Genomic DNA, 18686 nt, shown 5'->3' with positions numbered 1-18686 from the left:
GATGTGATTGCATCAATGGTCAGTTAGCTGAAAGACATAACGAGTTGCCAGAAAGTGTAAATGATGCGGTCTCTGAAAATGGTGGTGAAATATCAAGTCCACATCATCTCTAAAGACTGTGGTTAGTGGCCGCCCTCCCTACAGCTTATTGCTCTGAGCAGGAGGTAGGTGTAGTAACACTGAATCCAAAATGGGCATTGTAGCTCATAGAAGGGGCCTAGTCTTTGGGGAAAATTCTTAAGCTTGGGCCTAAAACCAAAATGAACCCCATTACTTCCTGAACATGCAGTTGCCCCACTCCAGCTGGGCACATGCACATGGATCTGCCTGATGTGGAGTATAGGGACTAATGAGGATGGTCTGTTCCAACTTCAAAGCTTTTTGTGACACTTCAACTCTGCAGATTTTGGTTTAAGAGTTTTGGAGGGTTTGGACAATAGTTTTTCTTTGTTTCATAAACACCACTTTTGAGTCATAGTAGAAGAGAGCTTTTTCTTCTGTTAATTTATTTTAATTTATCAATTTGGAGCTCAAAGTAAATGCTGGCCACTTCCCATGTGCTTTTCTGCAATTAAGACTTCTTCACCCTTTTTCTTGGTAGAAGCAATTTCATATAATTTTTGTTTTGACTGCAGCATTACTCTATACACTACTTTTCTGGTACAATTGTGTTCAGCACCTGCACTACAGTAAAGTAGCTGCATCCAGTTTCAAACTGTTCCCCTCCAAGGCATTGAAATCTCATGTGAGTGGGATATTTTCTCATACAGTGGTTGTAGTGTCATGGACAGCTGAAAAGAAAACTGCAATGGGTAAGGCTGAGGTGGCTGTGGAAGCAAGGGTTGCTTCTCCACACTGACATGCTGTCCCCCTCCTCAGCCTGGCTGGTGCAGTCATTTAGTGGCTGTGGTTGAGGAAACCTCGTTAGTTCCATTTGTAGCTTTCATTTAAGGGCTTTCCCCTTGACAGCAAGGCTATGGCAGAGCAGCAGTTATTAATGAGCCCACAGGAGAGTTGTGCTGGACATGCTTCAAGCTACAGTCTATGGCTATTAGTTTTTAATTAACCTTGGGTTATGGGCAATTGCTGAAAAGGCTCCTCAAGCATTTAGAGCTTGGGTTTCTTCCCATTAAACCACCCCTTCCTAAAATAAAATAAGATATTTTCATGGAGGGGTATTCCCCTCTTTTATTATTGAAGCATGTCATTGAAAGAGAACCAAGGTTACCAAAACATCAACCTCTAGGAGATAAAAGAGCCAAACCCTTGCGAACACCAACCCCATTTGTGATAAATTGAAAGGAATTCATGGTAATTCATATTTTTTTTCAGTTGCACCATCTTTTTGCCCAGGTCATTGAGAAGGTAGTGAAACCATGTTGGCTTTTATTAAGCAACAAAATGACTGTTTTAATCTTAGAATTGGAAAGTTATATTACTTTGTACAGTCCAATAAACAATGAGATTAGAGTTAAAGCTAGGTATGAAAGCCTCCTGCTACAGTTACTGGAGGCTTTTCTTCAGGCATAATGGTCAACCATGAGATTCAGTGGGGTATATTCTTTTAGCATCAGGCTTTGCTATGGTTCTGGTAGAGTTCCCTGCAAAAAGGTATGAATCTAGAAAATTTTCATACACATCCTGCTGAGATACACAAACTGTCCAACAAGTTGCTTGTGTGTGTGGTCTTCAGATGAGAGTCTTCTGAATGAGGGCTCCTACTTGCTCTAGTTTCAACTCCAAAACTTACAAAAGTTTGGTGAGTGGGGTCTTCTTCTCAATCCCATACTGTGCCACACTGTATGTTCTGCTTACAGTCCAGGAATGCTTACATTTCAGCAGCTCTTTTTGTATGCTTCACAGGATCATAATCTCAGGCTTGCTACCACAAATCTTTCAGTGTTGTGCATGACTGTGAATCTCTCCCATGGCCATTTTGAGCCTTTGCCAGAGGTTTGTAGGGTTTTTTGAAACCTTTCTGTAGAAGGGGCTGCACACTCAGAAAGTAGTTTGAAGTGTGTCGGGTTTTTGCCCCAAACCTTTTTACCACTATGACAAATTTAAAAAGGCATGTGAACGTGCATTTTTACCACTCAGTTGTCTGTGTTTTACTGCATTGCATTTTAAATGACTGGCCAGGGGCCTGGAGTGTCCTTAAGGAAGCAGCTGGGTCCATGAAGCCAATGCTTTACTCACAGAGCCAAGAAACCCTTCCTTTGCTAACACCCCAAATGAGCTCACATATGCTGGTTCTACTGCTCCTCCAATGTTTTATCCAAGCTGTGGCTCCCAGCGACTGCAGCGCCGCAGGGCTGTGTCGGTGCTAACGTTTCCCCTAAATGGCCCCTCAGGCTGCTGCTTGGCACAGCATCAGCACTGCCAGTACGAGAGAAGCACAGAGCCAGAGAAGCCCTCTGCCCCCCTCCACTGGCATTTTAACATCCAGCCTTGCTCTGAGCTTTCGGAGATTTAGTTTGGATTTAACAAGATTGTATTTTTGACAGCTTAACATTATGTGATCTACTTATTAAATAGAATGTGCTCTGACAAGGAAGGGTAACCTCTTTCTTACCATTTCAGAAAGGGAATTGGCAAGCACCATCCTTGCACACCAGGCAGCGTGGTGGCCTGGCTCTGCAAAGGTGATGTTCTTCACAGGAGCAGATTTTAACAAATGTTGTTGAGGGGAATTATATCCTGTGAAGCACAAGTTGTCAGGAGATGTAAATGTACATCTCTTAGGAAGGACTAAAATGCAGACTGGGGTATGAACTGCATGGTCACACATATATTTGTGTGAGTTATCTGCAGGACAAGGGACTTAATGTCTGCTTTTTAAGTCCTTGCATGTTTATTGTGTCCAGTCTCTCCATAAATATGGGGGTGTTCTCCTATGTCTATAAAAAAAGACATGAGTCATAATTTTCACAAAGTATGGGATATTTCAAATTTATCAGTTTTTGGGTGTCCCACACAAGACAGCTGGTAGGGCTTGATTTTCACATAGTGGGTGCTAAAAATGAATCTTTTATGGGTAAATTAAAGTTATCCACTCAAAGTAGTTACTTTGTCAGTCTTCTGTCCATGAGGGTATATAATATCTGGTAAAACTAAGTAATTTTTTTCTCACTAGTATTTTTTTTTGATCCAGTGACTAGGTCCATAAAAAAACCCCTGCAGATTAATGCCAGTTTCATTTAATCAAGTAAAATTACTGAGCAAAGTCCCTACACTTGTTATATATACCCCACACATTTCTTCTTCTGAAAGAAAAGACAGCCTTTCCCTGTAGCACCTTGTTTGAGTAAGCTTTCTCCTCTGCTGTTGGTAAGGCTGATGAAGAACATGTTAGTGACCTTGTTTAATGTGTTTATTTCAACAGACAAATTTTGGTATTGTCGACTTTCACCTAATCACAAGGTCTTGCACTACGGAGACTTGGAAGAAAGTCCACAGGGAGAAGTCCCTCATGATTCCTTGCAAGATAAATGTAAGTCATGCACAAAGATTGTGACCACTCTACTTCTTTTATGCTAGTTCTTCTTTATAACTTGCAGTAGTTTTCTCTTAACATCGGACATCATTAACAGCTCTCTTTATGAAGATAGAGAGCAGGGGACATTTCCCCCTGCATTCAAACACTGCTCTCCTGGGTTTGGCAAGTGTGTGTGTGGGGACTGAGCTATGCTTTCCAGCAAGTTCATAATTTCATTCAGCTTGGAAGCATCATGTCTTTCCTAGGGAGGAACACAGTTTACTTTCATTGCTCATCTAACTGCGGGTGTCAAATAAAAATACTTAGGTATATTCAGAAGCACTGCCTGTCCATGGAAACAGGCAGTCTAGTGCCTGGAAGAGGAATATGTGGCAGAGGTCTTTTTGGTTATTGTGAGGAGTAGGCTTAGAGATGACACATCACTGTGAACAGTATTGAGAGGACCTCACTGTTTCTGTGTACCCAACAGGGACAGGACATGCTTCTGTGGCAACTCCTACCAGGGGATTTATTGGGATTTTTCTTATGTTTAAAAGTAATTTTGGATTTCTTCAGAACCCTCATACTCTAGTGAGTTCTTCTTCTTTACCTTCAACATGAGTTGTAGGGGTTTAACCTGCAATCCAGGAAAGATTTTTATGGTAATGGAAATAATGAGTATAGTTCTGTCACTGGGAGGTGACTTCTAGAAATCCAGCATTGAATAAGGGATAATTTCTTTTTGTTCTTCTCTGAAAATTCTTGGCATTATCAAATTAGACACACACAGGTATTTCAGCTGGTAGTTCCACTTCTTTCATGGAATGGCAGATAGAATAATTTTTCAGAAGTTTGAAATTTTTCCAGCCTGAAAATTGGGGAATGATTTGAAATTTTCTCCCTTGACCTGTCTCCAGGCAGCACTTTTTAAAATGTCTTAGTGCTCCCAGATCCAGTCTGAGAGGGAAAGAAGAAAAGCCTGTGTGATGCTGGAGCCCTGACAGTTTGCAGTCACGTTCCCTTGTTTTCCTTGCCTTACAGATTGCCTCAAGGATGTTCCACAGTCTTACTGCAGTCTTGGCAGAATGTAGGACAGGGCCTCACATTGCTGCATTGGCACAGAAAGAGCCTGTTTTTGTGGACAAGGCTTAGAGAAATAGCCCTAGAATGTTACAGTAGCATCAGGGTGACAGAAGAATGAAAGTCACACTTGAACTGTGGGCACAGTTACAAGACCAGTAGTTCCCAGATTTGTTTGCTTTGAGCACGCTTCCACACACAAACCGCTGACCCTGACTGTGAGCTTCATCTGGCACTTGCATTTTCCATAGGCTCTTGAGCCTACTCAGGAATGTCAGCATCCCATGGGGGCAGAAGGCTCCTGCTTTAGAAACCATTGGGCCAGACCGACACGGTTCCCTCAGCATGGCTGCTGGCAGAGCAAACACCGATGCAGTTTCAGAAAGAGGTGGTTATTTTATCAATATCTCAGGTTTTCAGTCTATGAAAGACACAAGATTTACCATAGTGCTACCCACATCAGATGGAGTTTCATTAAACAAAGTTGAGAATATTGCAAGTCACAAGATTATAAAGTGCTACTATTGTTTGAAACATATCAGACCAAACTGGCTTGGGCATTTTACAGAATACTTTTCATAAATGTTCTGGTTTTCTGGATAGACTTACTGATTTTTGAATTCTTAAATTTTTGAATATGATGATCAACTTGTCAGCGTTTGGAGCCAGGTCTGCAGGTAAAAGAGAATAGTTGGGTAAGAAAACAGAACGAAGAGAAGCAGCATCAAGCATTTTGTGTACTCCTTGCCAAGCCTGAATAATTAGTCTCTATCTCCAAAAATAAATGTGTGGGTTTTTAACCTTTTCACTTCTGTGAATGTCACCCTTCTCTTCAGGCTGGCAGAGTTAACAAGCCATGCAGACCCCAGCTGGGACAGAAAACAGCTTCCCTCTTTCTCAAGGCTTTCTCCATAGTGAGCACATCACATCTGTGCTCATGCCCTCCAGCATCTTGTAGTCAACTTCTGATGCCTCCTGAAGTCTTTGATTCTATTTTTCTAAAGCAAGGCATAAGCCAAGTTCCAGGTAAATAAAGATTAGGATGTCACATCAGTCTGTGATGTCCCACAGTAACTGCATTTCATATCATACAGATCAAGTGTATGAAACCTGGAGAAAAGCCTTCTTGGCTGAGAGGTCTGACCTCAGAAAACCCTATCTTATGCAAACAGAGAAATTGTTTTTCTGGGCCTCTTCAGGAACACTCTTTCTTAAGAAGACCTTTCTACCATAGTTACAGTCAAATATCTCCTTAATTTCGCAGTTTATCCTAGCTCACTCTCTCCTCTTAAAAACAGTATCTCTTCTTCACCAAAAAGTAGAGTACTGTCAGAGACATAAAAAGTCAGCAGGCCCACAGCATAAAATTCCGAGACTAAAGGAAGGGGAAGTTGAGTAGTGAAGAGCCAAATTATTTCCATTCTTTTCAGTTTCCCATGCAAGGCAAATACTTTAAAAATGTCTTTTACATCCCATGCCATCCATTTGGCTGTACTGCTGAGGTAATCTGTCATAAAATATATAGTGCTGATGTACCCAGTAGAAGCGTAAATGCATTTCTCCTCTCCAGTTATTTCCATTAGAGTTTGTAAAGAACTGGGCAGTAACAGGTTTTCATATTACTATCCTGTTCTATATATAAGATACTTTTCTGCAGCCACAAGGATAATGGATTATTTATAGATCGTAGAAACTGTCACTCAGGGATCATATTGTATTGTAGAGCATATAGATTCTCCATAATGTAATTACCTTTGGAAAATTGACTTCTGCTTGAAACTCAGAGAAATTTATCTTTATGCTACAGTGACCTCACTCTGTGACTCTGAGTGGCAGCAGATTCTAATATTTTTTCTTACCTTTTTTTTCCCCCCAATCATTTCTGATCACATTTTAAAGCAATTGGAATGGCTCATTATAAGCCTTAGTATTCCTTACTCCTGCTAGTACCAGAAAGCAACTAAACTGCTGATGGGAGTGAAATAGAAAACTATTTTAAAAATTCATACAGGCTTTTGAAAGAAGGACAAGAGCATGGAGTGAGGGGTCCAATATGTCCAGTATCCTCTCTCCAGCAGAGACTTTACCTGGATGCCTAGGAAAGAGCAACAACAGAGCAGGCATATTACATTACAAGGAAGAAAACAATATGGTTTTGAGATACATGAGTACATATACTGTCCAGATACGGGTGCACATTTATATGAAACACTCTTACCCAAGGTAGTCTAAATAGGCAAGAAAAAGCATTTTCAAACTTTTATCCAGTTGCCTGAAATTTTGTCAAGACTCACTCGTTCCTGTGTTAGTTGCCTTCTTCCAGTTTTCTTTCTTACAAAAGGCTGGAAATGGCAAAGGACATGGCAATTTAAACGCATTAGTCTTGCCTCTTTTTAGGCTCTAGTTTTTTCATATTTTGCTTATAACTAATTTTCTCGGGTTTTTTTTTTTTTTTCTTTTTAATGTAGTGCCAGTGGCAGATATAAAAGCTGTTGTGACTGGGAAAGACTGCCCACACATGAAGGAGAAAGGAGCTCTTAAACAAAACAAGGTATGGTTCTCAAATTGTTATGGACACATACTGTGCAGAATACAAAGCTTGTCAACTTGACCTCCTTGAAGTAACACAGGTATTTTTCATTCCAGCCTGCCACATTTCCATGTATGTACATCCTTTGTTTCCACCTCAGACCATATGAGTTAAATTACTGGGACAGCTTACCCTTCTTTACTCATATTTCATGGCAGATGGGCATTGTGTTAAGCCCAGAGCACAAGTGGAATAGTCTTTAGTAGTGATATTTTCTGCCTCTAAAGCAAAGCAGCAATGGCTGTTGGTACCTGCTCCTAATTCTCTCTGATAAATAACTACTTTGTTCCAGCTGTGTTCTCTGATGAGCCCGCATTCAGTGAACACATGCCAAAATTGCAATTAATGTCCAGCTGATGATACCTGCAGGTCCAGTCAGGTAGATAAACAACTGCCAACAAAATGATGTAAGGTAGATCCTGGGCAATTGAGGAGCCGTATAAGGATGTGCTCAGCAGTGCATTTGGTAAGAGATAATATTCAGCTTAAATTAGATTCATACTACCTTTCAGAGTTTCAGATCAAGAACTGTAAGCTGACAGTAGTACTAAAATTGTGCAGTGCCAGAATCTCGCAGAGTTTTTGTTAGTAAGAATTGTCTCCACATCAAAAAGAAATGGAGTTACTAGCAAAGTCTGCCATCATTAGTGGTGAAGGTCTTCATACCATGTTCTGTGAGGTATGTTCATAAATTTTCTATCAGGTTGTCTCTCTGACCTTTACAAGAAAGCAGTGAGACTCTAATGGTGTTTGGTCTGACCTAGAACAACACCCTGAGAGGTCTGGGAGCCAGATCACAGGTTTTGATACAAAATTTCTGATTACCTGAAACTTAAGACATTTTGGGTCCGACCAGAAGGAGATTTTGATGGACAAAATAGTGATGTTAAGAGTTCCTGCTTCAACACTTCAGGTTAAAATTGGAAAAAGCAGTTCTGATGGGAGCCATAAAAGCTGAGAAGGCACTGTCAAAGCTATGTCACACAATTAGTTTTACCTTCACAGCTGCAACTTTCCTTAACTATGCACAGATTGGCAGAGCATCTTGAGTATTTTTTGCATTTGTTTTCATACAGAGAAGTTGTTCTCCTTTCAGCATTGGCTTTACATGGTAGGAAAGGAAAAAGTCATGCCAAGTGAGGAAGAAAAACTCCCAGGAGTGTTTTTCCTTGTTGATTTCCTGAATCAGGGCACAAACGGACACACATGAGCACAATAGATTACATACAACTCCTACCTCATGTTAGAGCTGAACCATCAACACATTTGGCTGGGACATTTTATGATGCATATAAAATATTTTTAGTGCTTCCTTGTCTTAGCATTCATATGTCCACGCAAAAGGGAAAGATGGAAAGCAGTGGGTGGCAGTGATGGAAATGTGTCATCGTTATGGAGCAGTAATGTCTAGATAGTATTTAATGCGAAATAGGAATGCTGCAGATCAGTTTGTCCTCAGCTCTCAGCATTGCCCCATTTCCTTAGGTAAAATTGCTTTGGACTGGTATAAAATTTCTGGCTGAGAATGTGAAGATCAGGAATTCCTAGGTAGCATGGCTGCATCCATGGCTGGAGCATATTTGTGACCCAGGCAATGGCAATTTTGATGGTTTTACTATTTCTGATGTGGTGCAGGGGTTTTAATGGGGTTTGGGGTTCTTGGTTTGGTGGCTTTTTTTTTTTTTTTTATTTCCTCAATTCCTTGTTTCTTCCCCTGAGAAGCACAGAATTTTTGAAATTATTTGTCATCCCAATCAAACTGTCAGGCACAATATTGCAACTACTTAACTGACATAGGAGGAATAACGTGTTGTTTGCAGTATATCAAGTCGTATATGGGTTATGAAATTAAAATTTACAAAAAGGCAGACACAGAATGCAATTCAGCTGAATTTGGTGTATGAAACCTTTCACTTTCTGAAATTTTACAATCAGTGATATATTTTTTAAGAGGCCTTTTCATCCTGTGCTTTCTTTGTACGTATTATAACATCCACCTCAATTTTATTCATTGACAGAAAAGAAAATTGAATGGCAGAATGCCATGCTATGAGCATAGCTGGAATTGGCAAAATGTCCATAACAAAGGCTTCAGTGTCTCTTCATTTGCCAGCACATGGCCATTGTTCTTCCAGCAGGACAATTTAGAAAGAAATAAGAGTTAAACTGAATTGGAATTTGCATGCATATGAAGCTGGAACAATGTGATAGGACTAGACCTGAATCCATTGCTGTTTGTCTTGCCTGTGTTTTAAAATTAGGTTTAATTTTGAAATCCTTGTTTCTGACTCTCAAGTAGTATCAATGAATTTCAAGGAAATTAAGTATGTCAGATTTTGCAGCCTTCAAAAGAAAGCATGATAAAAGAATTAGAAAAAAACATTGCCAGGTATTTTGAAGTGTTCTCCTATCACCCTTTATTTTCTGATGTGGCAGGTTTCAGGCTTTGTGCCTTTTTAGTCAGCTGAAATGGTTGCACTCACTTCCTTGATGAATGATGCTTATCTCCTATTTCATGTTGGTTGAACAAGTTCCCTGCTTCTGCCTGTCTAGATAGGTCTTTGGGGCAGATCTTCTGACTCTGGCAAGCAAACTCAACATGGCGAGGCCTCAGCCTTCAGTAAAGACACGGGTATTTTGAGGGTATTGAAGACAGAGCAGGCAGAAAGTAGTGAGGTCATTCCAGCTGCATGGGATCACTTTGCCATAGGCACCCAAAATGCCTGTTCATGAAAAATAGCTTGCTTCTGGCCTGTGTTGGGACCAGGGGAGACTGCGGTAGAGAGAAGCTCTGGGCATGGGAGAGCAACCTTCCCTTCATACCACCTACAGCAGCTTCCCCCACAGAGCTGAAGCCAAGGAGTGAGAAGTATCAGCCTGCCCTTGCAGAATGTCTTGTTCTCTGTTTTCAGCACAGCTCAGAAGAGAGGCACATTGTGGGTCCCAATTCCCAACCTTTGAGAACCATCTAGGGAAGGGCAGAGGTCTGACATGTGGAAGGAGCTAGGAATGCCAAGAGAGTGAGTTCAGCAGCTAGAGGTGTGGGAGGAGGAAAGCAAAACAAAGAAGAAAGGAACAGGTTGGAGGGAATGTAAGATAAAAAAGACCAGAGGGATAGAGAAACAAGTGGAAAAAGCTTGAGTGAAAAATTACTGAGAAAGGTTGAGAAGTAGAACAGAAAAAGGAAGAGAAAACTACAGATGGCTCGTAAAGACTGACCATTTCTCCTTTAAGAATTGCCAGTTCCTGCTTGTCATTGATGGGAGTGTAACAAAACCAGGTGGGGGTCCCTGACAAGTCAGCCAGCTCAACCACTGAGACCACTGTGGAGGGCTAGTTGGCAACTCCAGCTCCTTTGGCTTCCATTTTCCTTGACAGTTTGCTGTGCATAAAGCAGCAGAGATGCTGGCACCTGGAAGCTGTAATTCCCAAGCCTATAGAGTCCAGAGCAGCCAGCAAAGAAGCTGAGCTGTAGCCAGGCCTGCCAAAATAACACTTTTCCCCGGAAAGAGAAGCTTGGTGCCCTTAATATAGTCCTTTCTCATTCTCTGCCTGACTGGAAATGACCAATCCCTTGATTTCCTGACACGTTTCTCTTCCAAGCAGAGATTTTTGTCTTCCTTTTTCTCTCTTTGAGGTGAAGAAGAAGTTATATTCATAGGAGTTTCCCAAAGGAAAAATTACAGGAGTCAGGCCTGTTGGATTGTTGATCTTCATGAAATTCAGGAACATCATCATATAGCAGTACAAGCCCTTTTTTCAGAGCTGCATTTTATTTTCACAACCTCAGTGGCATTACTTGGTATGTTCTGTCAGTAATTTATAACACTATGTGAGGAGATAATGCTGGGTTCGTGTGGGTAGAGGTAGGTTTGTTTCTGTAATGAGGGACATCACTCTTAATAAAGTGTGGCTGAGAGACATGCCTACAACACACAAAGGCCATGTGAGCCCTGAGCCATTTGTTTGCTGAGTGCACCAGCACTGTTAGTACTTGCAGCCTCCATGGGGATTTAACACAGTGAGGATTTAACACAGCTTTGTCTCCTGTAGCCTGGCAATACATCAAGTCGAACCTAGTAACTAAACTCCAGGAAAACAAGAACATTTCCCATGAGAAGTTTAATCTCTTATTATCCAAGATTATCCCTAAGGATTGCAAGTTTTATGGTTCAGACTCTGCTCTTAATCATACAACTTCAAAACCAAAAAAGCCCTTACAGAAATCCGAATACATATGTCTGTCTCAGACTGGGAGATCAGGGGTAGAAATCTAGAACAATGTTTATGCTGCAGTCCCCACACTCAATTCTTCCATTTTAAAATTTAGTGTAGCAAATTTAGGAAGCTCTTCTGTCACTGCTGGCAGTGCAGGGACTGCTGTCAGCTGAGAGTCAGCAAAAGCCATGAGTATGACAGGGCAGAGGAAGCCAAGAGGCAAAAAGAACAGGACATGTGATACAGATCATAGTTACAAGTCAGCACTCTGGCTCTGTAGCTGGGTCTCTTTTCCACAGTTAATATACCCATAACATCGAGCTTGCAGATTGTGAGATCCTTGTAATGGCACCTGTAGTGATGTGGGCAGAAACCATAATATGACAACAGATAAGACAACATCTTTGCATGCTCACTGCTGGCCACTGAAAGTTCATTATTTATTCAGATTGCCTGTGTTTCCCCATGGGAATTCAAATCCAGGTGACTTTTAGGGAAGGTCAGCACTTTATGAATTCTCCTAGGTACCTTTTACAATTCCAGCTTCAGTGCTTAGGGGGAAAAGAAGATAATTGCTTTTTCCTTTCCCAAAATTCCTTTGAGTCTTTAAGTAACCGGCATAGTTTGGCTTGACTGAGGCTGACGATTCTGGTTCAGATGGAAACAAAATTACAGAAATCTCCTGAGAGTGAATAATTTAATATATTTCCAGCAGTGAAAAGAACGTAAGTATATACCAGGATATTAATTGTCCTGACAAGATTTTTAACACAAGGAATCAAACCTTGCAGAACTTTGTGAGTTTAATCTATACAAACTGAAAAAAACTGTGAGTCTTCGTGAAGAGTTTCTTGCACGTGTACTATTATTCATTATATTGATTTCAGTCCTCACCATTGCCTAGCTCAAACTTAATTGCTAAAGTAATGCATGACCCAGTGGGCTGCAGTAAACACTGAGGTGGGTGAGTTTGTTTTTACTGAAGCATCTGTGGTGGGATTCTTGCTGTGCCAGTCTCTTGCAGTGGTCTGGTACTGCTGCAGCTTTGGCCAGACAGGAGACTACCATAACCTATTTTGCAACTTGTTTTGGGAAATAAGGGATAGTAAAGGAGGACAGACCTGAATGTACGAATGCTCTTTCATGCAGCGTTAATATGTGTTTCTTTGTATTGTTCCAGGAGGTGCTAGAGCTTGCTTTCTCTATATTGTATGACTCAAGTGGCCAGTTGAATTTCATTGCTCCAGACAAACATGAGGTAAGTTTAAGTTCAGAGTACAGAAATTTCTTTGAAGTTGTCTTAGCTGCTTTAAGGCACCAGATGGCTTTGTAAGAACATAAGAATGGGCATCTTGGCCCAGGGTATAGGTCCGTCTAAATCAGTGTCATGTCTCAAAACAAACTGAAATTCAAGGGATTAGTACAGGAACAAGATCTGCAATTTTCTTGCATGAGCCACAGAAGAAATATGTTTTGTATTCCTACATCACAGAGCACATGAAGCTCCAAATTACAGGTCAGTATTTCTAAGCCCTCCTGAAATATGAGCCATAAGAAGGAGAAAAGAGAGCTTGGGCAGACCTTGAAGTTCTATAGACCTCGTTCAGCATTTCCTCATTTCTTGTGGTCTGCTGTACTTTAGACACTAGAGAACGTTCAACACTGAGGATTTGTACAGCCAAACTTTCGAAGAATCTCTGCCAGCCTCAGTTCATCTTGACAATAACAGCATAATCAGGGGTGGTTATGCCATACTGGGTCTCAATTTCAGCCAAAGAGTTGTGGTCTCCATATTGCATATGGAGTCTGGGTCTCCATATATGCATTGCATATCCCCTTTTTCTTACTTACACGTTGCTTAAAACCACTCATGACAGGTGATCATAGAAGGCCCCCTCTATTCCATTTCTACAGGGGAGTGTTTTGCAATGGCTTTCACTTGTCGGAAGACAATGTAAATAGCAACAGCAAGGATGAATGATAGTCCCTTCCCTGCTCCCTTTTCTTAGTAAAAACCACAAGGAAATAGACAACATCATTGCCTTCTGGCATGTGATGGGATTAATTTACCTTAGTTGTGTTGAATCACTGAATGTGTTTCTCTCAAAGAAATTTCAAGTAAAGGTTTAGCAGAATGCACTGTATTTAAAAAAATCCTTCTTATTTCTAAAGCAAGAAGAGTTGTGTTCCATTTGCACACTTATTTTGAGGTATCACATTTGGTCTCAGTTCACGACACTGTGTTAAGATTATGAGCTACAGAAGATTACTTTAAACTGCATTATACTGTAGTGTTTAAAAAGTGCATGAAATTGCTTTACAAGTGAAGTGCATTAGTTATGCCACTTCAACATTTGTTATTCTGGACTAAAACCTTCAACTAAATGTTAATTTTAGGAGAGGAGATAAGGTTATGCCCATTTGGGTCTTTCTGTGGATTAATATTTGAGTGTCATTTTCAAGAATGTTCATTCCAGAGAAGTATTTGCTGGTCAGTTTTCATGTAAGCGGAAGGAGCAATAGTATCCCAGGCACAGTGTGCCACTAGAGCTGTAGTTCTAAGAAAAACATGGTTGTCTTCATCCTCAGAACTGAACATATGTTCAGTGGTATCTGATATAAATCCTCCAGAAACTCAAATCTAGACTGTTTCAGCTCATAAGAGCAAATGGTCATAAAAACCAACAATTTTTTCAGCCACTGTATCTCAAATATAGCTTATAGCTACAAGTGGATTTTAATGGCCTGAATGTTCAAAAGCTGCTACTGCATCCCGCTGACAGGAAGTAGCACTGAGATGCACTAACCCAATTGCTCATGATTGCATTAAACACACCTTTTATCTTCATTTCTCTTTCTGGTCTTGTGCAGCTGCTTTGAAACAAAATTAATATGTTCAAAAAAATGGCCAGAGGCAACAGTCTCTGCTGCCACTTGACAGTTCCCAAATGAAAGTTTTTAAAAAGATATCTTGCTTCCTCTGTATTTTTCCATGGCCTGCAGAAGAGTGAGTTGTGATGAAAGTAGAAAGTACAAGTGTTCAGAGGAAGCACCCACAAGGAAAGGCAAGTAGCATGTTGTGAAGCCCGTGACTCTTCATCAAAGTAGTTGGGGTGCCTGTTGATAGAAGTGCTGGTTTAGCAGCATTGTCAGTTTGGGAGCTTTGGTGGTGACAATTCAAGATTTGGAAAGCTTTGTGTGAAGCACCAGGAATGATGTTGGTACATGACAATTTCAGGTCAGACTTGCAGGGCTTTTTTTAAGTACTTGTGCAGCCCTCGTGATTGTAGAGTGAGGTTGAAACGTGGGAGTTGAGTGTCCTAAAAAGAAAAATTGAATGAGGCTCATAGGATAATTCTGGCTGCAAGGAACCTTGGAGGTGTCCCGAGTCCAATCTCCTGCTCAAAGCAGGTCAGCAGTGAGCTCAGACCAGGTTGCTCGGGGCTGCATCCAGATGCATCCAGATGGATGAAGCCTGTGCAACCTTTCTAGTTCTTGAGTCCCAGGGCAATTCTTTGATAAAATCTCATTACTGAACCAGTATCATTGAAATGTGGACCTCATTCTAGCACACTTAAGTTTGTCAATTCCCTTAGCCATCTGTTTGAGCTTACTGCTAGCCAGAGGATTCAGTACCATGAGATCACTCCATTGTATTTGTTTATAATTTAAATACTAATAACTGGTTTCAACTACATAGCAAAAAAGGTGGATTAATCTTACCCATGATTTTTGACAGAGAAACTGATGAGAGAAGCCATAATTAGGTTTCATTGGAGTTTTATGAAAATGAATCTCGTAAATTAATTTTTCAGTGGCTCTTCGTCTCTTTTGCATATTAAGAAGAAAAAAGCTTCTGAATGAATGCCTCTGTTTTCCCACCATCTCATTAGGATGTCTCTCTGCTCAACATGTGCAGGAGTTTAATTAGGTGCATTTGCCAATATGGAGATTAGAGAGGAAGCCCCTTTTCCAGGCCATTGCACTTATCAGAATTGTGGCCAGAATTTGGTTTCTCTGGGCCCTGAACGAGTTGTATCTGGAAGAGGGGAGAACTGCGGTTCTGCTTTCTGGCTCTCTGGGATTCCTCCCCAGAGGGAGCGCTGGCCGCACTGGCTGTGCAGGTGATGGACGATTTACGTCAGGGGCTGCATCTGTTGAAAAGATTCTCTGCTCTCCTGTAACCTGAGCAGAGCCTTTTGCTTTTCTGTTCCTTTCTTCATAATGAATTCAGGGAAAACTTTCCCGAAAAAAGATTTCAAGTAAATTGTAGAAGATGATAGTCTGTTCAAATATAACTATTTTTCTAGAATAGCTCCTTTCTTTTCCTGATGTTCTGCATACGCTCCAAAAAAATTACATGCTTTAAAAGTCTTCAGTGGTACACTGACAGCCTAGAATAAGCAGGCTAAGTTGTTTATTTAGTACTGGTCAGCAGGACAACCTGAACTCTAAAGTCTCTTCTATAGAGCTGATCTCATATTAAAGCTGCAGCTTGGCTTGTCCACACCCTGGGTGAAAAAGCTCCCTCTGCTACTGTTTTGTTACTGACTTAAGTGGGTTGGATTTCACTTCGGATGCTGAAGTGTGCTAACCCATCCTATTTTTAAAATATGCCCTTTTTCTGGATGAAGAGGGGGGCTTCTCTCTCTTCCTTAAAAATAATCCTCATTTCTGCTATGGGATGAAGTCAACCATGGCTATCTTTAAACTCGGCAGCATCATGTAGCAAATGGTCAGCTAAATTTAAAAACCTTTTTTTTGGCATGAAATCCAGCAGAAGTATTTGTAAGATAAAAATGCAGTTACGGTTGATTTAATTTTTCTCCTGCAAACTAGGACACAAGTTCATGATTGAAATCTTTATTTTTAGATGACAGCATTTGAGTACTTCTGTTCATAGTTGAATAAATGGCTTGTAGTAATAAATGAAAGTGACTTATTCAATAGAAGTTGACTCTAGATCACCAATCTCCCTTGAATTTGTTGCTGATTTAAAATGGTTATTCAGCCCACGTTTATCACAAGCTGTCAGCTGTTGGGAAAGATGGCATCTCTTATTAGGAAAAAGCTACCAGTAAGGAAAAGGTTTTAGAGGCCAGTTCAGCATTTGCAGCATTTAGTATTACATCCAAGCAGCTTGGCATTTAATTTTCATTAAGGACACAGCATTAACTGACTGTAGCTTTCACAACATGTTATTTTGTGTAAAATAGTGGTAAAGTAGGCATAGATATATGAGACAATCAATTGTAACAACTTTGTGTATAGGAAAGCAAACCATAATAAAAGTAGATAGATAGCATAGGATTTTTTAGATAATGAGTCAAGAAGGATTTGGGGTGGGATTCAGTTCACCTAACTTAACTGTCTTGGAATTAAAAGTTTAGTTAGTGTAAGATAATCAGGCTTTTTTGATAGGTACTGGGGAAAGAGAATGAGAGGAGTGAAGGAGATTTCTCCAGAGGTTTGTTGTCCTAAGTTAGATATTGTTCCTTCTCCAGTAAGTCTGGAAGAACATTCAGCAAGAAGTTTGGAGGAGATAGCAAATTGTCAAACAACTAAATACAGTCATTTCTTCCCATTTTCTGGATTTTTTTTCCATTTTCTGAGCAGCTCAGTGAAAGGCTTTTTCATGATACGAGCTGATAAAAGGCATCAAACTAATTTTAGGTCTCTTTGTAAGTCGCCATGGGAGCAAGAACCGTAGAGGACCAGACCAGACAAGGAGTTTGTGTATGAAAAGCCTATTAATGACAGTTTTTATCCTTTTCCTGTGCAGTATTGTGTATGGACCGATGGTTTGAACGCCCTCCTTGGGAAGGATATGTTGAGTGACCTAACGCGGAACGACCTAGACACGCTGCTCAGCATGGAGATAAAGCTACGCCTCCTTGACTTGGAAAATATACAGATCCCAGATGCTCCCCCACCTATCCCAAAGGAGCCCAGCAACTACGACTTTGTTTATGACTGTAACTGAGGCAGTCACTGAAACTTGCTCTGAAACTGGAAATACATTATAACTGGAGAGAGATTAAAAAAAAAAAAAAAAAAAGAAGAGTGTGAGGAAAAAAAGAAACCCACTTTTGCACCTTGGATTTTGGCTTTGGGGAGGGATGTAGAAACACTTGCATTCCTCCCTGTTCCCTGCATCCCTTCCTTCCCCATTCCCATCTTCCCCATTGCTCATCCAAATCCACATTGCTTTAATTAACTTGTAATTGCAGGCCATTGGCCTTGCTTAAGGCAAAGACTGCCACTAAGAAGCACCCTCCTGAGGACTTTTTTTACATTTTTAATACTGGAACAGACATTCTTAACTAAAGGACGTTGTTACCAAACTGCATGCCTGTGAAACCCACTTGGCAGGGCAGAGGCTTTAACTGGAAGGAGGAGGGAGGTAGGGAGCAAAAGCAGCTACTGTAAGCAGAAGATTCCCCCAGACACTCACAAGAGTCTGCTCACCACTGAATCCAATGTGATGATGAAATTCGTTAACTGCTTCCCCGTGCTTGCACCATCCGTCACTGTCATTATTCTCTCCACCGTCATCTCAGCTCTTGCCTCCAGCCTTCACCCAACCGATCGGCTCCCAGAATGGAAAGTCTGCAGGTTTTTGCTGTACCATATGCTGCAATGCTGCAACAGCTTTTAACTTCTTTTCCTCCCAGCTCTTACAATAGCCCCACACTAGCAGATCACTCGCACAAACCGTGTATGAAGCCACTAGTGTGTCCCATTCCTGTAGCGTTCCCTAAGCCTCAGTTGCCTCTGAAATTGGCTTGTTGCTATTTGAAGTGATTTTTATTTCCTTGGTCCAAAGTTCAACAGTAATTTTCACAAATTAATTACAACTGCCAAACATCCAGGTTTACATTGTTGTCATTGCTACAGTGTTAGAAATTTGCAAGGGATTTTTTTTGTACGGGTTCTAATTTTTTTATTTTATTTTGCCAAACAAATATATTTAATGAAAACTAATTTCATTGTGAGTACTTTTGGGGAACAATATTTTTACTTAATTTCCATTTGGAACATTTGCCCCGAAGGGAAGAAACCACCTTTCCCTTCAACTTCACTGTTGAATAAAAATCTGAGTTGTGATGATTCTTGGAACTTTGTTTTTCTTCTGAAGTTGTCTCTTATTCCTTATGGTTGCTAGCAATTCTGAACTGTTTAGTGCAAAGAGGAGTGGGAAAACCTTTCTTACCTGCATCTGATTTAACGTACTTGTTTGTTAGTGGTGACAAGGATGAGATGCATCCAGAGATCTCCATTGCCATGGTTACATGAGCCTTCCTGTGAGAAGGGCCCGTGTGA

The 18686-nt window shown here is 40.7% G+C and overlaps 1 protein-coding gene across 14 annotated transcripts in view; it reads left to right on the top strand.

Moving 5' to 3' along the window:
• The window catches only part of ELMO1 (engulfment and cell motility 1), a 312095-nt gene extending 293622 nt beyond the window's left edge, over positions 1–18473 (top strand). For all 14 annotated transcript variants that reach the window (XM_069007623.1, XM_069007621.1, XM_069007625.1 and 11 more), the window contains 4 exons: positions 3383–3490; positions 7024–7106; positions 12544–12621; positions 17146–18473. In XM_069007623.1, the coding sequence (XP_068863724.1) occupies positions 3383–3490; positions 7024–7106; positions 12544–12621; positions 17146–17346 (470 nt within the window). In that variant the 3' untranslated portion in view covers positions 17347–18473. The remainder of the gene's footprint in view (positions 1–3382; positions 3491–7023; positions 7107–12543; positions 12622–17145) is intronic.
• Positions 18474–18686: the final 213 nt, after the last annotated feature.

The sequence above is a fragment of the Aphelocoma coerulescens genome, chromosome 2 (assembly GCF_041296385.1).
Source record: "Aphelocoma coerulescens isolate FSJ_1873_10779 chromosome 2, UR_Acoe_1.0, whole genome shotgun sequence".
Taxonomy (NCBI): Eukaryota; Metazoa; Chordata; class Aves; order Passeriformes; family Corvidae; genus Aphelocoma; species Aphelocoma coerulescens.
Note: the sequence above shows the minus strand (reverse complement) of the source record. Positions and strands in the feature narration are given on the sequence as shown.